Source organism: Patiria miniata, unplaced genomic scaffold (assembly GCF_015706575.1).
Source record: "Patiria miniata isolate m_02_andy unplaced genomic scaffold, ASM1570657v1 HiC_scaffold_20, whole genome shotgun sequence".
NCBI classification, from domain to species: Eukaryota; Metazoa; Echinodermata; class Asteroidea; order Valvatida; family Asterinidae; genus Patiria; species Patiria miniata.
In genome coordinates this window covers 39,977,864-40,001,111 of record NW_024037059.1, presented here as the reverse complement: position 1 = coordinate 40,001,111, position 23,248 = coordinate 39,977,864, and the positions used below count along the sequence as shown (strand labels likewise).

The following is a 23,248-nucleotide window of genomic DNA, read 5'->3' as shown; positions in this document are numbered from 1 at the left end:
CAATTATATGTCACATTTTGAAACAGTTTGTCCAATTAGCTGGATTGATTCATGATTTGCCGCAGCTGTAAGAACGGCTGTTTTGATTGATCAAATTGCAGGTTGATGTTGTACTTAGCTAACCAATCATGACGAATATCAGTGATACCACTGGCAGAAAACACAGACACACGGATAGTCTTCCCAAACAAGTCTTCCGCATTTTAGTACATGGTAAACATTTTGATTTTACCGACAATAGCCTGAATTCCATTCTTATTAAACCACTGTAATGTTTTAATGATGGACGGTGAAATCTAGTCTAGTGTGGAAGGCGGTTGGAACCATTAAAATCCCTTGAAGAAGTGAAAATTACCTGTCTCGTGTGTCTTTGAATTTCACATGTACCCATCATGCAATGGACCGATCCAGTAAGCCCCGCCCACTGCGCACTGGACAAAATAACACGTGCTCCTCTCCAATGCCACACTGCATTTTCCTGCCGCGCGCATCATACGCGCGTGCACGCACGTCGGACTTTTGTGCACGCACGTCGGACATAAATCACGGCTGTGATTGGTCAGAACACCATGGGGCGGTGCTTACTGGATCGGTCCATTCGACTATGATCTGTGGCATTCCAGATAAAAGTAAAATAACCTCACTGCGAGGGCGCTTTCGAATTATTGCAATATAATTACATCTTTCTAATACAGTCGATTGTCGACTCTGTTTATACATTTTACAAATTCTGGTTATAGTGAACATAAAACCTTGGTCCTGACGTGCACAATGAATGAACCGGCACTCCACTTAATACGAAATTCGGATATAACAAACAATTTTGCTAGGTCCAGTCGAGTTTGTAATAACGAGAGGCAACTTGTATCTTGTAATTTAATTATAAGAAACTGTTATGTGTAGGCTGAATCTACTATAGAAATAACAAATTGTCGCGTATCTTCTTTTTTTTTTCTTAAATTAGAACAAAATCACCGGAATGTCATTCTATTGGTCTAGGCTCATACTTATCTAAACAGCTATGAATATTCATTTCCCAACCCATTTTATTTGCGACGCCTTACCAAAATATCGCAAACAGTTAACGATCATTGCGATTAAATATTGAAACTATTAATGCCACAACCGATATACTACCGACATTATAGACCGTGTTATTATTCTCTATTCACAAGCCACCCGCACCGACGCACCGTGTCACGAGCGCATCTCCGGTTCATGAATAATTAATGACCCGCTCGCGTGCCGACCGTGTGCACACGCGACCAGCTCTCGAGCCGTGCAAAGGAGGCGTGTGCCGCCCCATAACCACGCCGCGTTTCGCTGCTCATTCCCCCTCGAATACCCTGTCCTCACACGCTGAAATATTTCGATTGCGTGTAGAATTTGATGTCCTCTATGTTGACATGTAAGTACGTGTCGAGTGCCAAGCCCACAGTGCCCTAGCGAGATAGAATCTCATTTTGACAGCCAGACTCGGCGATGTAGGACACAGCGTATACACGGTAAGTCCACACCTATTTAACATATTTTTATTTTTAGACGATTATTCTGTGCGCATCGTGCCCTTTTGTTTTATGTTATGCATGCTACATGCAATAGCTGATGTCCGTATTTATAGCCGTTCTTGTTTTAAATGAACATTTGAAATTGGAATGTTAATTGGAATGCACGATTTACATTTTGGATTCGTTTGTCATGGACGCCATAATATTATACATTACGGTTCGTTATACGTACAGCATGAAGATTGTATTCGTGCATGCAAAATGTGCATTGCAAAAATGGTCTGAAATTACTTATATAGGACAACAGAAGGTTTTCATTAAAATTAAGCATCCATAATATTATTTTGCATCATATTGTTGTCATAATATTATGTCTGCACAGAGTTACATGCACAGAGTGACCGAGTACCGAATTACAGTGAATATAATTGAGTTCATTTGTGGTCTAAGAATTCAATCACAAAATCAATGCAGGAACCGACCCATGTCCTATACAGAATATACGAGGGCTTTAGATTATTTGACCGTGGTCTAGGCTAGCTGCCCCGGGGGAATTTGTAGCTCCACACGGCGGAATGGAGCTCGGAAATACTGCTGAAGAAATCTGCTAGATGCGAAATGAAAAAAAAATAATGGCGAAAAAAAAACAAGGATGCCTTTTATAGCGAATCTTAGTGCTCGACTCAAACAGCGATCCTCGTTTTTAAACAAATATATTCTTTAAAATAGTCTAGGTAAAAATAGAAAATATTGATCCTTTAAGATTTCCGTTAAAAACTAGAACCAACTTCAAACATTTATAAACTCCAGGTTTTATATTGAAATTCACTTATTTATTATTCTATTTTCAGTGTATGCCATTATGCGTTGACCCTGTCTATGCCGTTGCTGACGGTCCTAAAATAAACACACGGCTTCTCTACCTACATGTTTAGGGCGCGCATTATATTGCCTTAAAACACTTCAATCCACGTACAAAAACCTACCCGCAATAAATGTCGGCATATCTAATCATCAAGGATTATGGAAATAAAAATAAATGATTTGCATTCGCTGTTTGCTTAAACCCTATCATCGAGACAAGAAATTATAATTTAAAACATTGTCGTGTGTGTAATTATTTCCGCAAAATTGGTCATTGCAAAAACTGAAACCCAAACAGTTTTGTATCACTTCCTGAATCTTAGGTATTCTCAAATTGAAATTCGCGCGTTTAGATAAATAAATACGGGCTTAACATTTTAAGGAACTCAAAACTGAAAACTTTCATAATATGTTTAAACATGCAGTTTATAATGGTCCTTCAATCGCCACTTTAAGCAAAACCGATTCTTACTTGTGTCTCTCCATAATCAATATTGACTCTTTAAAATTACCCAGCAGCTTCCTTATTACATTAATGACTTCCTTCCTTTGTCCACATTGCGGTGCAGCGTGATAAATTTACCCGCAGTGCTCTGAATGTTTCAAGAACAGTGTCCTCGATACCAATGCACATGTGCACGCATGCGCGGTACACTTGGCGCAATCTGGGCACGGGGTACTCTAGGCATGCAAAATGGCAACGTAGGATTTAAGGAACCCCAGACTTTGATTCCACGGGCAAGTCATGGCTTGTTTACAAAAATGGGAGACAATATCGGCTTCACTGCAGAACTTACCACGCCACAAGAAGCATGGGATCTACAGGGTGATGCAAAAACAAGGGTGCCCACTTTTGACAGCAATTTTCACCTACTTATTGAGCATTATTTCAAAAATTCAATTTAATAGTACTAAAATATTTATCTTTAAACATAAGTAACGACAAAATTATTGCAAATGCATATTTTGTCTGTGAGACATGGTAGTTTAAAAATTCCATGTGCCAAACCTGTTTGTCCACGGGCGGCTTTATTCCATCCGCTTGACTGAGCTCCGGAGCTTGATTTGAAGACAAAAACATTACACTAGACTTACACGTGGACAACAGTGATTTTGGCGACTTGTTTTCAAATTAGCATAATAACACTATTCTTGCGATTTTTTAAAGAGTTTTTTCATCACGTACTTGAAGAGCTATACTTCACTAAATTTATTTTAAAAAAACAAGTTAAGTTAAAGTTAAGGTTAAAATTCTTGTCAAAAGTGGGGTTCCTTCTTTTTGCCCCACCCTTTGTTTTGGGTTTAGAAATACACATATTTAATAAGTGTATTTAGGCCTACTAACGTAGTTGTAACATAGGGCTGTATACTCCTATCTGAAAACTGATTGAGAAATTGATCTTCAAAACTAATTGACAAATTTCAAATTAGCATCGTCGTCAAAATGCCTTAATCGTTTTTGCATAGCGAGAATTTAAAACAAAAAAAAGGTCCCAATATAAATACTATAGCTTTATAATGGCTTAGCATCGACAGCTTTCGAGTAAAAGGATAGTTTCAGTTGCCATGCAAATATGACACCCCGAAACAATCCCATTGTTCATCGAAAACTTTATCGCAACACAAATTTTGTTTTGTGAAAAAAACAACCTGCCACAGTGTCGTTTTATGCTGGCGATAATTGAATGCGGCTTCGCATTTCAACCGTACCAGCAAAATCTGTCCATTCATAAATAAATTTCAGTCGATGCAATCCCCTTATCTCCCAAACACATGTATACAAATAATCGTTAATGATCCATGAGGCGATCCGATTGGTCGATTGGTTAATTTATTCATCTTTTTTATTGTTCAACGCGCGTCCTCATTGGTCAATCGATAAGACAAAACAGATGGCCCGAGTCGACATAATACCAGCACATCTGTCATTATTGTTTTACTTGCCGCTCAAAAGACAAAAGAGTTGGGAAACATCGATAATTTCATTTAGCAAAAGACAAAAACAAACTGTGAAAAAATAATGTCCAAACTGTGAAACCTATGTATGTTACCTCGAAGGTGCCTTTACTATCGCATGAAACATACGTAACGATTGAAAAAGATTTAATTTATGCACGCGCTGAATCCATACAAATATAGACCGGAATGCAAATTGAACGCAGCTGATGTTCAGCAACAAAATCGCCACATCCTCTATACATCAGGTAAATAAAAAATATTCAAAATGGAACTGGGAAAAAAGCAATTATAGTCATTAATACGGGGTTCTTTCTGTAAGTTTCATACGATGGGCAAGGCTCGACTTGCTGTAGACAGACCGGATATAATTATTATCTCGAAATCCGCTATAAAGTGTCCATGCGTACGTTTGGTATTCACTTGCACATGCGCACAAGGGTATGGGATGACGTAGTAGTGGTATGCAAAACGGAAACTTTCGCCTGTGCTGTTGTCCTGACTATGCATTAGCAACTAGACGTGTACTGGCAAGTTTATTTCGTATATTTCATACAGCAACATCTAATACTTGGGGTTTTCTTTCAATTTCTCAGTCAGCAGGGTGAACTGTGATTCGAGTTTTCAAGATGTCGTCTCAGTTCGATTACAAGGGAGAGGTCTCGCTCTCCTCCGTGAGATCATCCTACGGCTGCGAGATTTCGCGAGGTTTGTGTGGCTCCCCAAACCGAGGCTCGGCCTCGCCTTCGTCCGCTGCATCCGGTGACCAGCCAGACCCAAGCTACGTCTTCTTTGATGCCTTGCTTCCGAGCAACATCATGTCCATCCTGAACGAGATGAGACTAGCGGCTGAGTGTACGGATACCGTTCTCTGCGTCGGCTCACGGGAGTTCAGCTGTCACCGCGCCCTGCTGGCTGCTGCCAGCCCGTACTTCAGGGCAATGTTCACTGGCGACTTGAGAGAAAGCTACGAGAGCCGGATCTCCCTCCATGACCTTTGCCCCCGGATGGTGGGTCACCTGATCGAGTTTGCCTACAAATCTCGCGTCCTCATCACGGAAGACAACGCCGAGGAACTGTACATCACCGCCAACTTTCTCCAGTTCGAGCAAGTGGCTAAATCATGCGAGGAGTTCCTCCAGCGCAACATCAGCGCCGGGAACTGCCTCAGTCTCGCGAGATTCGCCGAGACTTACCGATGTTTGCCGCTGCAGAGGGACGCGGAGAGATTCGTCCTGGAGCACTTCGAGGAGGTCTCACAGGGAAGCGAATTCCTGGATCTGAGATTTGACCAACTGGTGGCGTACATCCGTCATGACGAGCTTGCTGTCCAATCGGAGAAGGTCGTGTATGATGCTGTCCTGAGATGGATCAGATCAAACTCAGAGGAGCGCGCCCTCTTCCGTCCAGAGCTACTCCGTTCGATCCGTCTTCCCCTCATCGAAGAGGACATCCTGAGTGAGATGTTGTCCGGGCGAGACGAAGACTATCTCTCAAAGTCCAGACACTGCGCCGACGTCCTGAAGGAAGCCAAGTGCTGTCAGTGGTTGATGAAGCGGGGCTACCGCGTGCTCGGCCCAGGGACCTCACCCCGGAGCCCAGGTCGAAGGTCAGAGGTTATCGTCCTGGTGGGAGGTCATCAGAAAGGTCGAGATGGGGAGTACATCTACAGTGATGAGGTGTACTGCATGGATGCTCACGAGGCTGTCAGGTCCTCGTATCCAAGATGGTACCCTCTTGCCCGGATGCCACACCACATGAAGAGGAAATACAGTGTCGCAGCACTGGGTAAGTACACTCTGCTCACACCATCATCCTACTTCGTACAACCTCCTAGATAAGATAAGTCTACGATCGGGGCTTACGATCCTCACAACAAAAACTCCTTAAGGAAAACATTGCTAATCATCGATGGGGGAGAGAAGCTTTCAAACTGCTGCACCAAGACTTTGGAATTCCCTACCTGGAACTGTGCGACTTTCAAATTCACTTGGCACATTCAAGAACAGTTTAAAATCCTACCTGCATAGGGAAGCATTTGGTTGACTTTGGTGTTCTACCTGTTTGCTTGACGTTGCCGTCTTGTTAGCGTGACGATGCATCTTGACAGGTGGAGGGTCGAGTCAACCAGGTGCTTCTTTATTCTTATTGTTTTCTGGTTGTTGTGCAGTGCAGCGCCATGAGCGCCGCTAGCGGCGGATACCGGCGCTATATAAATTTTCATTATTATTATTATTATTACATTCGATTTGAGATTACCTACTTTATACATGGCATGGACATTACCAGAAGGGTGATCAGTCCCATTCCTCAAGGAGTCTCAAGCTATATGATTTTCTAATAATAAATTAATCTCCAAATCACACCTTTTGGAAATGGTTAGGCAACACATCCAATACAGTCCATGTTGAAGGTATGATTATTATTCTGACTGACAAATTACTCTCAAGGAGCAAGAGTGTACTTGAGACTCCTTGCACAATGACGTCACATCTGAGGACAGCTTCTGTGACACTCTTCAATAACACCGTATGGACCTACATGTATATATAGCTCTATGGTGACACCTATAACTTTGACTCTGCAACAGAGACTGCCCTATAGGGCGCACCTTGTAAGGCTCTATATTTTGATCCTATGTTTAAGTTCTCGTTCCTCTTTTGTTATTGATGCAGGCTCTGATATTTTTGTCACCGGTGGTTACGACACGGTGTGTGAGCAATCATCTCGCCTCGTGTGGCGGTATTCCTTCTCTCGCAATCGATGGAAGCCCGTAGCAAGCCTGCTAGACGCCCGTCACTCCCACGGCTCTGCCTCGCTCAACGGTCGCTTCTACGTCGTGGGCGGCAAAACCTCCTTCCAAAACACCCGGCTTGATTCTGTTGAATGCTACAATCCATTCGCCGACGAGTGGAAACCGCTTGCTCCTCTGCCAATCGCCGTCAGCGTTCCATCGGTGGTTGGCTACCACGGAAGGCTGTACGTGATTGGTGGAGCCACACAGGATGAGTGCGCATGCTCGCACATCCAGTGCTACGACCCAATCACGGACGTGTGGTCGTTGCTGCCCGATTTGGAATTCTCCCGGAAGACCCTGCGCGTCGCCACTGCGCACGACGGGCGGATCTTCGTCCTGGGCGGGCGGAAACCTCGCGAGGTTTCGGAAATCTCGGTGGAGACCGGCGACGAGTGCCCTCATGAACCGTCCAATGAGCAGCGAACCTTTCCCGGGGTCACCGTAGCGGGCGACAGACTCTGGGTTTTTGGCGGGAAGATCGGCGAGGAGTCCAGAAATTGCGCCGAGTACTACGATCTGCGGACGAACACGTGGACTACATTGGTAGGGTTTCTGCCTAAAGCACTGTATATGCACGGATGTGTAACCATAGAAGATGTAGCTTGAGTAAAATAATCATTAATTAGTAAACTTTACATTATTGTAAAGAAGAATGTAAAAGATTAAATGACTTCCTTATTCTGCCGTCCTTGGGGCCCAGAGCTAAATCAATAAGTTATAGCAGAGGCAGCAAAAATCATTTAGGTCTAATACTTTTTAATAACTTTTTAATAAATAAGTTGCCAGGCATAATATGGGGCAAATTTCAAGAAACTGTTACCGGTATCAACCCATTGATCAGGCTACTAAACTAAGTTATGGCTTAACCAGATTAGCAGTCAAACGATCAAACTTTTTTTCCCCGAACGAATGAATTTATTAGTTTAGGCTCAGCAATTTGTGAGCCACGAATGAATTTATTAGTTTAGGCTCAGCAATTTGTGAGAGCCAGAACAATTCTAAATGTTTTCAAGAATTTTTTTCTATGGACATTTTGAAGAAAGAAATCGTACCTCTCGTTCAAATGCGGGAGCTTCAATTTTTCCACTGATTCACCAAACTTTTGTTCCCGGTTGTATGTATATTTTGGAAATATATAATGGACTGAAATTTTCGGGCTTTTTAGAGATGGTGTGTTTCATATTTCATTATGTGATAGGTTTTTACATATTTTGTCATTTTTATATAGATCGATTAGAATATTTTGTAGAAATGGATTATTACCATTAACCGTAATTGTAAAAACGTCTGTATCGTCTGCTTTAAAAAATTAAGATGGTGATTGTATGTGTTTAAAGTTTGTTTCGAAAGATCAAGTGTGATTTTATATGATTGGACATTTTATCTAAAGGGTATTTATTATTGGTTGTGGAAAATGCACACAAAAATATTTTGTGTTTGAAAAAATATGAACAATAAATATTATGACTTTCATGCATCAGGTGATTTATGGCTATTCGATTATTAAAACAAACAATGGGAGTATATACGGACAAATAAATTTAAGACGAATGAAATGACATACAAGATATACATGCATTTTCTTTGTTATCCGTTGTCAATCTAACTTTTGTGCGTCAGATGAGAGTTTTAGCCCTCTTTTTCTTGTGACTCTCGACATCACTCAAAACTGACGATCTTGCAATTGCTGAAGGCCTTGAAGTCACACACAATATGCAGATGTAGTTCCGTTATCTGAAAATCCGGGGGGCAGGGGGGGGGGGTAATAGATGCATCCACCCCCCCCCCCCCCCCCCCCCCTCCCCGACATCTCTTTCCCCCCCCCCCCCCCCCCCATCCCACCCCGCCCTCTCCACCCGACCAAGCTTTTAAGCCCAGGTTGTTGAAGGAACGAACCTTGAACAATGTAGAAAATCCATCATGTATCACATCCGAAATAAGTAAACCGTTTTGAAATTCACTCAGTTTTCGTAGCTTGGCGAGCTGGACGCGCCTTACCGTTAATTTTGAAGGGCGACCTCTACTGGTAAAACACAACCGGAAGCTGAAAGCATAGCGCGCTGGTAAACAGTATCTCAAACTATACCGGCGACAACAGCGCAGGAAACCCGCGAAAACATGTTCTGGCACGAAAAACAAGTGCAGACGTGACGAAGCGAAGTAAGTGAAACAGTTTCTGTTTTTAATCATTTTTTTAAAAGAAATTGAAGCTCGCTCTTTTATTTGGTGAAACTAAGAGGATCATTTAGTTTTGTTTTACTTAACCTGCGAATAGTTGTGAAAGAATAAAGTTAATCGTGGATTAGTTTTAAGTACTGGGTACTGTACTCGTGCGCATTGCGTATACTGGTATAGACCTGTCCCTAGTGAGGGCGCTCTGCGCAAACTCTCTTTACTAAGTGAGTCATTGCAATGTTCGGTTTGCTGTGTAAGTAAGTGGTATGTAATAATGTATTGTCATTGTCGCATGTTCAACAGTTGATCTTTTTCATTTACTTTTCTAGCAAAAACTAAGCCTGCCAGTCTGCCTTCAACACAAGAATGCCAGTGATCAAATGTAAAGGGGTCAGTATCGAGTTCCCCTTTGACCCCTATGACTGCCAGCAAGATTACATGAACAAGGTTGTGGAATGTCTGCAATCCGTAAGTCCATTTTTTGCAACTTCGCATCAACATTAATATTAATAACAGTCTCTCTTTTGTCTGAGTTTTCTGTGTATTGAAAATTGTCAATTGTTTGTGTCACTATTCCAAAGATTTTTGTCTACTGCCTACTGGTACTGCATTTTTCCCTTAGATTCATTTCAATAATTGGAACAAATGTTGCAACCTGACACCACTTCTGTGATTGTGTACAAAGTCTATGGAGAGTCAAGTATTTACTAACAGAATTGCAAATATTTCTCAGTCCCAGCTTCATGTCTTATTTTCATTTTTGCAATGAATGACCTTCATTGAGATGATATATTAAGAAAAAAAGTGGCGTCAGGTTGCAACATTTTTTTCCCAATAATTTGTTTCATTTTGTTTGTTAGTTCCTGTATTTTTAGGGGTTTACTTTTTTGTCGGCCATGCTTTTTGTTCACTGATTTAACTGTCTCCTACCCAACTATCCCCCTGTCGTAGGGTAAGAATGGCATTCTGGAGAGCCCCACGGGTACAGGCAAGACCCTGTGCCTCCTGTGCTCTGCTCTGGCCTGGAGGAACACCTACATCTCCCAGCAAGAGTTGGGCCGATGCCTGCAGGGGGACGGAGGGGGTGGGGGACAGGGGGACGGAGGGGGCTTCAGGCAGAAACTGGCTGCCGAGCTGAAGGAAGGAGCAGGGACCTGGGCCGATGGACAAGAAGGTGGGTGTGGTCAATTGGGGCAGTCTTCAATGCAGACCATCTTGGAAAGTGATACAAAATTTCCACTTTTCTTGAAAATGACAGCACACCAGGTGCTGTGAAGTTGAACAAAACAGCTTTTTTGAAATAGAAATCTGATATTTAATCTATATTTTATAAATGTTTACTTTCTCTTGGGTTCAGGAATGTTTGTTGATCGTCCCAGGATAATCTACGCCTCCAGGACTCACTCCCAGCTATCGCAGGCCGTTGATCAATTGAAGGATACAGCATACAGGTATATGGAGCTATAAACAGCCTATCATCCGAAAGATTTGTATCAGCATTGCACAGCATTATTGTGGTTGAGTTATAAAAATAAGTTTATGAAATAAGTCATATTACCTATTAGGCCCAAAAAAAAAATAAGTCGGTCTCTGGTCAGCGCGTGCGTCGATTTTAATCATGCGCGTCGATCTTTTTTTTTTCAAAAATGATCCGCAGTAGCTCCAACAGCGACCTCTATTTCCGCACCTCCTCAATTTTTTTTTACCAAAGAGCACCAAGGAATGGGAAATTGCACCAAGGCAAATGATCGAGAGCACCAAGGCAAATTATGGAGGACACCAATGTACATGAGGACACCAAAACAGCAAAAGTACCCCATCTTGTCTGTACAATCCAAGCTTGAAGGAGAAAAAAAAAAAAAAGACGCATCCCCGTGTCAATTCCGTAACTTCGGTCTGACCAGAGACCGAATATTTTTTTTTGGCCTAAGCCATATTGATAAAACAAGTTTTAATGTTTTGAACATTTCGCAGATTGTTTTTTTTTTTTTTTTTTTCAGGCCACGAGTGGCGGTCATTGGGTCAAGAGAACAGCTGTGTATTCACCCAGATGTGCAGAAGGCAGAAAGCAACTCAGTAAAGGTACTATTGGATTTGCTGCTGATCGATAGAGGGCGCTATTACAGTACCAATGGGGGATACAGAATTGTACATATTGCTTGATTCAAAACCATACTTCATGTGGGCATTTATACTGTTAAAGTTGTTAAAATTTAAGCAAACATGTTACTTGGTATTAGGCCAACAACAAAAAATAGTCGGTCTCTGGTCAGACCGAAGTTCCGGAATTTATGCGGCGACGCATTTTTGGGGGGGGGGGGGGGGCTGGCTTTTTTTTTTTTCAAGCTTGAATTGTACAGACAAGGTGGGTATTATTTTGCTTTTTTGTGTCCTCATTATACATTGGTGTCCTCCATAATATGCCTTGGTGCCCTTTATCATTTGCCTTGGTGCAATTTCCCCATTCCTTGGTGCTCCTTGGTACAAAAATTTGAGGAGGTGCGGCAATAGAGGGTGCTGTTGTAGCTTCCGTGTTGATTTGAAGAAAAAAAAGGTTGACGCGCATGATTAAAATAGACGCGCGCGCTGACCAGAGACCGAGTAATTTTTTTGGGGGGCCTTATGTTAATCTAGTTTTTCTGTTTTCCTTACTTTTTCAGGTTCACATGTGCAGGGCCAAAGTCGACAGTAGAATGTGCCACTTCTACAATAGTCTCGACCGTGAGTAATTTACTGTTGTTCATTTGTAAACAAAACTTGTCATCAAACTTTAAAACAAAATAAAACCTAACTCATTCTTCACTTACTGAACGTGTTATGAAAATTCTCTTCTTGTTTCAGAGAAAAAAGCCGACAAGGCATTTACAGACAATATCCTGGACATCGAAGACCTTGTGAAACTCGGAAACACTCACAAGTAAGTTAAAGAGGTTGTGGAATGCTCGAAGACATTTCCGTCATTCTTCGGATATATGTAGCTTAAGGTGTGATGAAATAAAAACGACTATTGTTTCTGTCATAAAATGAGTACAAAAGGTACTTTTGAGAGCTGTTTTTCAAGTCCTGTCATGCCTGTTTCGACCCAGCGTGCAATTTGTGTAAAAGTCGTCGTTGCGGGCAGCAAACAAAACACAGTAAATCGTGGCGTAATAAACAGGACTCCCGATGCAGAGTAGCATATATACGAGTCCTGTTTATTACGTCACGATTTACTGTGTTTTGCTTGCTGCCTGCAACGACGACTTTTACACAAATTGCACGTTCGGGTCGAAACAGGACCTGAAAAATAACTCTCAAAAGTACCCTTTGTACTCATTTCATGACAGAAACAATAGTCGTTTTTATTTCATCACACCTTAGGCTACATATACCCAAAAAATGACGGAAATGTTTTCGAGCATTCCACAACCTCTTTAAGAGCATGAAGTATGAGGTTTCTATAGTAAAACAGATCCAAATGTTATGCAGCTTTAAACAATAATTGCCCCCCCCCCCCCTGCAGTTCCACCACAGCATCCAAATTTTGTGCATAGTAGCTTTATAAAACATTCAAAATTAATACTCGGACTTGAAACTGTTTTTTTCTTTCTTTTGAAATGTCTGCTTTTTTGTATCTTTCTAGAGTATGTCCTTACTACATGGCGCGTGAGTTGAAGACCAACGCGGACATCGTATTCATGCCTTATAACTACCTCCTAGATTCCAAGGCGCGACGCATCCATGGTGTCGAGCTGCAGGGCAACGTCGTCATCTTTGATGAGGCACACAATGTCGTAAGCATAAACTTTTGATTTACCCTACCAGTGTAACTGATTTTAACATATTAACAAATTCAGAAATATCTGAGACAGTTTACCCATTCCTGTTGGTTGAGAACCCGCCATGCCGGTGGTCTTAAACCACAATTTAAACACCCGTCCGCGATGTTTGACGCCGGTGTTTAAAACGTCTGTCGGCTCGGACCAGGTCCCTATCTGGTTTTTAAACCACATATGTATAACTGCTGCATCACACTATTATCCCCGAATTAAAGAACGCATTTTTCCATTGTTGTACGACAGGAGAGGATGTGTGAGGAGAGCGCGTCTTTTGACCTGACCTCGTTTGACCTGGCCTCCTGCGTGGAGGAGACGGATCACCTACTGAAGAAGACCGTGGAAGTGGAGATGTGCAACCAGCAATTCAGAGCGGCTGATGCTGGTGGAGGTACAACAATAAAGACACAATTTCAAATGTAAAGGGTCTTAAGACATAGCAATGTTGCAGTCAAGCTTTGGAAAAGAATGTAAAACTGGCCTTTTGACCCTTGCAAACCTGGATTTAGTGGTTGATTTTTCTAAGCAAAGTCACTGCTTATAGTTCACGTAAAAACGTTATTAAAATATTTGTCAAACCATTGTTTTTGGCCAAAATGGGACTTATTTTGTTTGTGTTCTGTTAAAAATTGTGGCAGCAACTGTTGAATCAACTACTGAGACAGATCAGATCCTACAACAAAAGCTAATCTCATTTAAATCTTCTGTATGTCATTTGAACCTAACAAGGCATAAAATGTTCTATAAATTTGGGCAAATAGCAGCTTTTTTTTCCAAATCCATTGCCAGATGATTTTAAAAGACGATAATGGATGACCGTTTCCATCTTTCTCTTTCAGAGGGTGAATTTGATGCATCTGCACTAGCTACTTTGAAGAGTAAGTAGAAAAAATTATTGGCCACCTAGTATAAATTCTGTCAAGGTGTTTGTGTATTTTTCTTTGTGGCTGCACCTTCATCAACTCTCACTTCAATCTTTGAATTTCTTTTTCTTTCAGAATTGTTCCTAGATCTTGAGAATGAAATCAACAGTATGAACCCACCCGAAGCAGGCATCACTAAGCCAGGAAGGTAGGTTCAATTATCTCAACAGCCGCCCCCACCCCCCCCCCCCCACCCCCCAAAAAAATCCGACTAGTTTGATTTTCTTAAATTTCTTTCATTTGATCCAAGAAGTTCTGAATGTTAGGCCAAAAAAAAAAATATTCGGTCTCTGGTCAGACCAAAGTTCCGGAATTGACGCGGCCACGCGGCTTTTTTTTTTTTTCTCTCCTTTTTTTTTTTTTTCTTCAAGCTTGGATTGTACAGACAAGGTGGGTACTATTTTGCTTTTTTAGTGTCCTCATGCGCATTGGTGTCCTCCATAATTTGCCTTGGTGCTTTCGATCATTTGCCTTGGTGCAATTTCCGATTCCTTGGTGCTCTTTGGTAAAAAAAATTGAGGAGGTGCGGAAATAGAGGGCGCTGTTGGAGCTACCGCAGAACATTTTGGGAAAAAAAAAGATCGACGCGCATGATTAAAATCGACGCGCGTGCTGACCAGAGACCGACTTATTTTTTTTTTTTGCCTTAATCTGAGATTTTATTAAATTATTCTTTTTTTTTCTGTCGGCAGTTTCATCTACGAGTTGTTTGCCAAGGTGCGCATCACCTTCGACACCAAAGTGGAACTTCTGCAGCTCCTGGAGAAGATCGTCTCGCATCTAACCACAAGTTAGCCACAAATAATTTGGGGTTGTTAAACAATATTTTACAAAAAGTGCTTTCTTTCACTGACTCCGCCAAAAAGTGTCTTCAGTGGGGCAGTGTGTTATGAAATTTGAACTGCGAAAATGCACTTTCCTCAACTTGAAAATTTGGTGGAAATTTGTTGGGATTTTTGGAAACTATTACGACTGAGCTGTTTTTATTATGATTTAGTCATTCAAAATATTAACAGGACCTGCTAATTACAAATAGCAGGCTGAACTACTTTTTGGGGCTTTTCTGTGAATGGATTTTGTAGGTTGACTGTCTGTGTTTTTTGTTTTTTTTAATTTCCAAACAGGTTCAACTGCATTCCACAACAAAGCAGCAGGTCTCCAAAAATTCTGTGACGTCATTAATGTGAGTATTAAAATTCATTCATAAAAGACATAGAAGTCTTCCATCCATTGCATTCGTTATATATTCACATTAATTCCTTTTCCTAATGTGTTCAAAAATTCAAACACATTAGAAAATTCTCTTCAATGAGAGCAATGAAATTGTCTACATTGCTTTCATATTTTCCGGCAGATTGTTTTCAACAAAGACACTCCTTCGGGATCGGTGTCCGAAGCAAGTAGGTGCTACAAGGTATGTTTCCGAGACAAAACTACATTTCATTCAAAGAACAAAATTAAGAATAGAACCAACTCCTTATAACAGGTATAATTTCATTATGTAAAGTGTGCCGTGCCTTTACTCAGTTTTCAAGTATCAGTGTCTCTGACAAGTTTTTATTTATGCATATTTGCCATGAACAAGGCTAAAAACCACTTAAGGTATGGGCTACGAGAGAAATTCAAAGAGGAATAGGTACTCAGGAAAACTGAAGGAAGGAATTAACATTCCTCTTGAAACAGGACAGATCATAGGTTGGAGGGACACCAGCACCATTGTCAAATAGCTCGGTCGATTGAGGTCTAGTGCAGTGATCTGGCAGTTCCAGGTTCGAGTCCCACATTAGTTAATTCCTTTGTTAAACTAAAGATTATCTTTGTCTCTAAGGTCCACGTCAGAGCCTCTGCCCCTCAGAAGAAATCGGGACGCACGGATTTGTGGACAAGCAACAACCCGGCAAAAGCCAAGAAACAAGGTAAAATTTTTCTCTTAGAAAAAATGTCTGTTTTCCCTCCAAATGTTCCATTGAAAGCAAGTCCTGCAAACTTATACCAGCTATGTCGCACTTTGGTAGTCTTTGTTCAAGACTTTATTTTAATTTTGTTGCCCTAATGCAGCCTGTTGATTCCTGGCAAGCACGGTCAAGCCACCCAGCAGGCGAGGGCGCTATCAACAAGATGAATCATATCTTGGGAGCTTTGGTACTGGGACCCAAGGCTGATTAAACCTCATGCACATGCATTAGCTTGAATACAGCACACCTGAAAGATGCTCTGAATTTCTTGGGTCCGTGTGGCACAATTTATCTCTTGTCTTCTCCTTAAAATGCTGCACCTCTGAATCATTTTCATCCCGTCTCTCTCTTAGGCTACACTTTAAGCTACTGGTGTTTCAGTCCTGGTTTCAGCATGAAGGATCTAGTGTCTCAGGGAGTTCGGAGCATCATCTTGACCAGCGGCACCCTGTCGCCTCTCAACTCGTTCAAGTCGGAGCTCCAAATGTGAGTCTCCTTTATTTTGCCATGATTTTTTTATTTTTTTTTTACAAATATTTTACTGAACAGCAGATAGAGGAGTACAGAGGGGGAGTGCGGCCCAGTGGGTACATTTACTGACTCATGATCAGAGGGTCAGGGTCAGCTGGCCATATGCTGTGTCCTTGGGCAAGCCACTTTGCCCCAACTTGCCACTCTTCACACAGGAGTATAAATGGGTACTGACATTAATTTGGGAGGAAACCTATAGTGGACTGGCATACCATCCAGGGCAAATTCACAATATTGTTAGTGTTAAAGGCATGTGGGATGTTTTGCATGTATCTCAAAAAGTAACCTACCGATGTATTATCAGAAAACTTACGAATATAAGATCGTACTGATACTGAACACCCCGTAAAATTACTCCGTCTGGCTTGCTGACATTTAGAAGAAATCAAGAAATGTAGGTGATTTCCAACGATCAGTCAATTGACTGATCTTTGGAAATGAAGAGTGATATGAAAAAAAAATCATGTTTTGTGATCAAAAATTTGTGCATGGTTTTTCACTGTTTTCACAAAAAGTGTTATATCTACTGAGCTGAAACCGCAACTTGTTAGGTTTAAAAACGTGCGTCTTTGGTTTTTGAGTGGTGTTTGTGAAAGATTGTCGCGTCCTGACGCCACTTTTTCATCATATATTATCTCAGTGAAGGTCAGTCTTTACAAAAATGTTGAAAAGACATGAATCTGGGACTGAGAAACATTTCCAATTTTTGCAAGAAAATACTTTGAAAATGCACTCGAGTCTCAATATAACCAAAGAAGTGGCATCTGGATACTGCATTCTTTCCGGTGTTTGTATTTAGTGTACATCTAAAATAATCTGGCTTCCCCATAGTGACCGATCGTTGTATTTCGTCCCTCCAGTGATTTCCCGATCCAGTTGGAGAACCCTCACGTAATCTCCAGAAACCAGATGACCGTGGCCGTCATGACCAAAGGGCCCGACGGCACAGTACTTAATTCCTCCTACAACACGAGGTTCAACCGAGACTATGTCATGTCACTAGGAAATGCAATCGGTGAGAAATTAAAAAAAAAAAAATTATATAATTATTTTTTAAATTTAATTTGAACTCTGAGGTTAACAACCACTTTTTTCCTGTTTAATTTCCAGTGAACTTTTCCCGTCTGGTACCCAATGGGCTCCTTGTGTTTTTCCCCTCCTATCCCGTGATGAACCATGCTCTTGATCAATGGCAGGTAATATTCTCTGATATTAAAAATTCTAAACAAAAGTGTGAAAAAAGTAACATCTGTTCTAGTCTTTTACTTGTGCTGATATTTTTCTTCTTCTGAGTAATCTATTGCTTGTTTTTACAAATATAAGTGCAATTTTTCTTAAATATAACTCCTTTTTCTTGTTGCTTATTCTTCTGAGTAATCTGTTGCTTGTTTTAACAATATGAGTGCGATTTTCCTTAAATATAACTACTTTTTCTTGTTGCTTATTAACAGGAATCAGGGATCCAGCATCGCATCACTCAGTACAAGGAAGTCTTTGTGGAACCGAAGGGGAAAGTGAACTTCATAGCGGTAGGTTTAATTGCCAAACCCCACCCCTAACCCCTCCCCCCCCCAATTTTTTTTTATCATGTCTCATTATTATGTTAATTATTTTTCTACACCCTACTTGCATCAGCAAGCAGACAAATAAACTTGTCAAGGACGGCAAATTATTCACTTCCAAATTATTTAAAAATACTTTTAAAGTCCAATTCTACTTCGTCAATACAGTATCTTTCCAAAAATTGAAAAAAATCAACTAATAGTATGTAATCATTAAATATTGTTTAATTCTGATTATGACAAAAACGACTGATCCGTTGTATGATTTTGTGCCTTTTTTTTTCTTCAGACGATTGAATCTTTCTATGAGAAGATAAACGATCCCAAGCTGAATGGAGCCTGCTTCTTTGCCGTTTGCAGAGGAAAGGTGGACCCCAAAATTTGATTTTCTTAATTTTGGAATTTTCTGTCGATATCTTCAGTCAACTTTGCTGATATTTGTTTTTTATTCACGCATGTAATAAGGGGATTTTCTTTTTAAAAACAACATGTGAACTTATTTTAATACTAAAGTTGGAGCCATGTAACATGGTAGTTTCTGCAAACAGAAATTCTTAATAAGAGTTCGGCTTCACCATCCTCTTAAAAAACTCAATTTTTGAACAAATAGTAGCTTGATGTTTTCATCATACTAAATACAAATAAAATAATTGTAATGCTTATAGCGCTTTTCATCATATCAACAATATTAAAGTGCTTACAATTATTCCCCCGTTTATCAGGCCACGAGACCACGTGGCAGCCGCTATCAGCGCACAGTTGGTCCTCTACACTAACAGGTACCCATTGATACTCCTGGGTGGAGAGAGGCAATTGTAGTTAAGTGTCTTGCCCAAGGGCACAAACACCATGTTCCTGGCAGGGTTCGAACCCACGCACCATCGTACACGAGTCAAACACTGTAACCACTGGACCATCGTATACTAAACAGTAGTAGCAGCTGAACCATCAGCTTTTTTCATCGTAATAACTTCTTGAAATTTATCTTTCCCCCCCCCCCCCCTCCCCTGAAACAAAAACAGGTATCTGAGGGTTTAGATTTTGCGGACATCAATGGTAGAGCGGTGGTCATCACCGGCCTCCCATTCCCACCAAGAATGGATCCGAAGATCGTCCTGAAGATGCAGTATCTGGACGAGACCAGAAGAAGAAATCATAGCGTTAGTTCTTAATTTTTTATATCATTCTTGTTTCTTATTTCAATTTATACATCTGTGTCATTTTTGTGTTTGCTCCACTTCAAATCTTCATTAATTCACCTAATAATTTTTTTTTTAATTCCCTGCAAAGTTGACTGATCTCGGACCCTGCAGCCATGTTCAAAAGAGACAAACGTTTTGACAACAACTGCAAAAATACCGAAATTTCAAAAAAAAAAAAAAAAAATAGAAGTGAAACTATGATGTTACCGTATGTCGGCAAAGTAGCCGTAAACAGTGCAACTGAACAAAAAGACGGGAAATATGAAAACCCCTTCAGAACATACACTTGATGACTTTGTTGCCATTTTTGTGCAGTCTCTGAGTGGCCAGGACTGGTATCGTCAGCAAGCCTCACGAGCTGTCAATCAGGCCATAGGCCGGGTCATTCGACACAAGGAAGACTTCGGTGCCATCCTTCTCTGCGACACGAGGTTATCTTCATCTTTCTCATTGCTGAAGTCCGAATAGCAAATTCATATTTTTTGTCAATTTATCCCTTTTGTCCACCAATTAAGTGCAGATGGGTTTAAGATTCAGTTTAAAGATATCCTTTTTTTTCACAATGACAATTTTAAAATTATTATATAATTTACCTAGTCAATTTCCCTTTGTGCTTTATTTGAAGAAATCTTCAATGACCTCAAATTTTGCTGGAAAATTGAAAAATATTAATACATTTCTAAATTGACTTGCTGAGGTCGTCTAAAGCTGAGTTTACAATAAATCATTAAGAGAGAACAAGAAAGAAGTATTATCACTCATGCAGCTGTATTTCTGAATAGGTTTTTGTGTACCTTGTTGCTTGTTTGTCTCGCTAGTCGCGATATTTATAAACTTAATGGGTCAATTGTTGACAGGTTTTCCAACCGTGAAGCCAGGAACCAGCTTCCTTCCTGGGTACGCCCCTACGTCAATGTCTACGACCAGTTTGGGAAAGGCGTGAAAGACTTGACAAACTTCTTCAAGGAGACAGAAAGAACGGTAAATTCCGGAGTTTCATTATCAATTAAATTTAACCTTCAATTTTAGATCAAGAAAAAACCCTTGAAGATGAGTTTCCATTTTCCAGTCAGGGAAAACTGGGGGAATTTTGGAGGAAATACCCAGATTCCGGCAAAAATCGGGGAATAAGACAGTGACCCCAAAAATGAAATATTGTCACCAGTGTGGCGTATGTGTGTCTTTGCCATGAGTCCAAGTTGTGTTCATTGACTGATTGGCCATGGTCGCCTTTTTTTTTTAGTGTTTATGCAGTGCGAATATTACACACCTCTCCAGGCAATAACAACCAGCAACTTCTTAAAGTGAAAATATTTTTCAAGAAAATTTGGAAATCTCTCAGAGACATATAACCCTGACCTATTCTTAATGTAGGACTTGATACCCTGTGTAAGTTTAAGTACAAAGGATGTCTTTTTTTGTTGATGTCACAAAAAAGACTAAATTGGAAAAAATTTTGATTTCAAATTTTAATCCCAGATGCCCAAACCTCAGCCCAAGCAAGCCCGTTCCTCAGCCCCTGTTCGTATCGATCAAGCCCAGTGCGGACAGCAATATATCGCAACGTCATCGTCATCTTCTGCTCCTCCGACTAAAGCTAAATACATCGACACACACGTCCCGAGTCTCAAGAGGAATCGAGATGGGAGTGAGTACAGTTTGAAGTTTTGTATTCATGACAAAACTGGTATTGGCCTAACTTATGCATTTAAAGTTCAGGTGTTTCAAATATCTTTTGTTAGACTTCTATGTATGTGTGCGTGTGCAGTACGGTAATTTCCGTCGAGTCACAAGTCAGTTCGAGTCCAAGTCCGAGTCCGTAGCCCCGAGTCCGAGTCCGAGTCGTAAGTCAAAGTGACTCGAGTCCGAGTCCGAGTCATTAAAAATGTGACTCGAGTCGGACTCAAGTCCGAGTCCGAGTCACGAGTCATACAAGTCTGGTAAGCTCAGACATCTACTAAGCTGCATATCTTGCTTGTCATTGCAGGTCACGTTTCGGAGGCACAGTTGAAGATCATGTATGAAGACTCACGCCCCAAGCCGGCCAAGAAGAGTGCAGGCCTACTCAATGCACTCAGCAGTGTGGAGGTAGGTAAGGGCCCGTGACCATTCAGCCCCGGTATGAAAAGGGCCCCCCAGTAAGCTCGTCCCCTCCCAAGAAGTCCTTTCGTACCGTCCCAGCTACCAGCCCAGGAGCTGGTCCAGTTGCTAATCAGGAACTCCTCTATCCTGGGGTCTATTGTTTGCAAGTATTGACACATGTAATATATCCCAGAAGAAACCCGCATGTGGTTTTCATCTCTCAGCGCGAAACAATAGAACACTTTAGTCGGCACAGATCAAAACCCCTGCCATGCGGTTTCGCGCACAATGGGACCGTAAATTACCTAGGGGTTATGGAAGGATTTTATCTTTAATCCGGTAAGTCTGCTATTGTTCTGCTCTGGATGTTCTCTGTAGGGCAATAAATTGATGCGCCTGACTGACTTCAAAACTTTTGGTCAGACAGGACCATGTACCGGACGAGACTGGGCTGAAGACCGGACTGGCTCTGGACCGGACGAGGTACCGGGGGGCCCTTTTCATACCAGGGCTGAATGGTCACGGTCCCTAAATGTAACATACTAGGGCCGTATCTATTAGCACTGCTTACGAGTAAGAAAACTCGCTGAGCAAAATGCTTATGGAGTACCACCCAAAATTGAGAGGTTTGATGTTGGCATCGTAGGTTGGCTGCTTAACCTTCTAAAAAACACATCTTGTTGTAAATAGCAAATTGCCAGATAGCAGGTCAAATTATTTTTGTTGCATAAAATGTTAACCAGCTTTTAAAACAGTAACTTTTTGGTGTACTTAAGAGTTAGAAGTGCTGTTGGTTTTTCCTCCGTACTCGGAATATTCACTCAGGTACAAGGTACAAGTTCTGGTTGAGTTTCTTGCTTATAATGCAGTACAAAAGCAAACAAATTAGAACTCAGAATAATAGAATCAGTGTCAGACGGTAAACAGAAAACTTGTACTGGGTTTGTGCATTTTCCTGGTAAATTATTGTTGATATTTGGTACCCCTTGACTAAGTTAAGGAATTGGTCCACTTTTTATTTATCTATCCCTTCACAGAACACCCCAGAAGAGGAAGAAGATGGCTTCCTTTCCCAGAGAAGCAGCCAGTCCAACAGCCAGCAAACAAAGCTCATCAGACGACTCGATCAGCAGAAGAAGAAAAAGAAGATTGTCATTGTAAGAACAACATTTTTCACTATTAGTTGAAGTGATTGAAACAAATGTCTCCAGTGTATTGCAAATTCTTTTTTTTTTTTTCGTCGTCCTTCGACTGCTTTTAATTCACAGAAACAACAAAATGGATTAGATTCAGTTGACAAGACGTTGGAAGCACCCCAGCCAGCTGTGGCTGGCAAACCAGAGATCAAGGGTAAAGAAGGCAACGTCAGCCTTGCATCTGCTCAGGACTACATTGCTCAGGTAGGAACAATATCCCTCTCACCCCCCCCCCCCCCTCTCCCGCCATCCCCCCCCCCTCCCGCCATCCCCCCCCCCCCCCCCCCCCCCCCCGACAATGAGAAATTGCACAGCTTTACACAAAACAAACAACTCAATTTTCAGCTTTGCATTTTGCCAAGTCTTCTTGAAGTGTCTTTCTCCGAAGGCTGCAATGAAATTTCCCTTGACCAGATCCAGGAACCTTTCATTTTGATTTGTGCATGTCCAGGTAAAGAAGACACTGAGTCAGGATTCGTACAAGACGTTTTCCGGCATCATGCAGAAGTATAAAAAGGTAAGATTGATGTAAATTGCCGATCTTATTGATTGAACACTGGAGTAAATGTTTCTTTTTTGTTCATCACATAACTTGGGTTCCTATGCACTACATTTTGTCCAAGTTTTACTCGTGCTCATGGGATTCCATTTTGCTGATTTCTTGGGCTATTATAATTTTCCT

General features: G+C 41.2%; 2 protein-coding genes across 4 annotated transcripts in view; both read left to right on the top strand.

Moving 5' to 3' along the window:
• Positions 1 to 1,179: 1,179 nt before the first annotated feature.
• LOC119729162 (kelch-like protein 24) lies at positions 1,180 to 8,684 on the top strand. Of its 2 annotated transcripts, none has more exons than XM_038201692.1 (3): positions 1,180 to 1,505; positions 4,932 to 6,116; positions 7,004 to 8,684. In XM_038201692.1, the coding sequence occupies exons 2-3, from the start codon at positions 4,958 to 4,960 to the stop codon at positions 7,729 to 7,731; spliced, it is 1,887 nt and encodes a 628-aa protein (XP_038057620.1). In that variant the 5' UTR covers positions 1,180 to 1,505; positions 4,932 to 4,957; the 3' UTR covers positions 7,732 to 8,684. The 2 variants fall into 2 exon arrangements, with proteins under 2 accessions (XP_038057620.1, XP_038057619.1); XM_038201691.1 differs by having other exon boundaries at positions 4,925 to 6,116.
• A 524-nt stretch (positions 8,685 to 9,208) lies between these two features.
• LOC119729159 (regulator of telomere elongation helicase 1-like) overlaps positions 9,209 to 23,248 on the top strand; it is a 22,641-nt gene continuing 8,601 nt past the window's right edge. For both annotated transcript variants that reach the window (XM_038201687.1, XM_038201686.1), the window contains exons 1-28: positions 9,209 to 9,285; positions 9,630 to 9,768; positions 10,252 to 10,474; positions 10,658 to 10,751; positions 11,301 to 11,382; positions 11,961 to 12,021; positions 12,142 to 12,217; positions 12,923 to 13,073; positions 13,362 to 13,506; positions 13,955 to 13,993; positions 14,114 to 14,186; positions 14,731 to 14,828; positions 15,163 to 15,221; positions 15,393 to 15,452; positions 15,867 to 15,954; positions 16,347 to 16,479; positions 17,385 to 17,539; positions 17,635 to 17,720; positions 17,976 to 18,053; positions 18,376 to 18,453; positions 19,109 to 19,246; positions 19,604 to 19,719; positions 20,146 to 20,269; positions 20,768 to 20,936; positions 21,276 to 21,376; positions 22,408 to 22,527; positions 22,639 to 22,770; positions 23,018 to 23,083. In XM_038201687.1, the coding sequence (XP_038057615.1) occupies positions 9,667 to 9,768; positions 10,252 to 10,474; positions 10,658 to 10,751; positions 11,301 to 11,382; positions 11,961 to 12,021; positions 12,142 to 12,217; positions 12,923 to 13,073; positions 13,362 to 13,506; positions 13,955 to 13,993; positions 14,114 to 14,186; positions 14,731 to 14,828; positions 15,163 to 15,221; positions 15,393 to 15,452; positions 15,867 to 15,954; positions 16,347 to 16,479; positions 17,385 to 17,539; positions 17,635 to 17,720; positions 17,976 to 18,053; positions 18,376 to 18,453; positions 19,109 to 19,246; positions 19,604 to 19,719; positions 20,146 to 20,269; positions 20,768 to 20,936; positions 21,276 to 21,376; positions 22,408 to 22,527; positions 22,639 to 22,770; positions 23,018 to 23,083 (2,847 nt within the window). In that variant the 5' untranslated portion in view covers positions 9,209 to 9,285; positions 9,630 to 9,666. The remainder of the gene's footprint in view (positions 9,286 to 9,629; positions 9,769 to 10,251; positions 10,475 to 10,657; positions 10,752 to 11,300; positions 11,383 to 11,960; positions 12,022 to 12,141; positions 12,218 to 12,922; positions 13,074 to 13,361; positions 13,507 to 13,954; positions 13,994 to 14,113; positions 14,187 to 14,730; positions 14,829 to 15,162; positions 15,222 to 15,392; positions 15,453 to 15,866; positions 15,955 to 16,346; positions 16,480 to 17,384; positions 17,540 to 17,634; positions 17,721 to 17,975; positions 18,054 to 18,375; positions 18,454 to 19,108; positions 19,247 to 19,603; positions 19,720 to 20,145; positions 20,270 to 20,767; positions 20,937 to 21,275; positions 21,377 to 22,407; positions 22,528 to 22,638; positions 22,771 to 23,017; positions 23,084 to 23,248) is intronic.

Bases quoted from the DNA above. Each gene is read 5' to 3' on its own strand.
- LOC119729162 (XM_038201692.1), top strand. From the start codon at position 4,958: ATGTCGTCTCAGTTCGATTACAAGGGAGAGGTCTCGCTCTCCTCCGTG. The intron at 6,117-7,003 runs GTAAGTACACTC...TTATTGATGCAG, and splicing joins ATACAGTGTCGCAGCACTGG to GCTCTGATATTTTTGTCACC.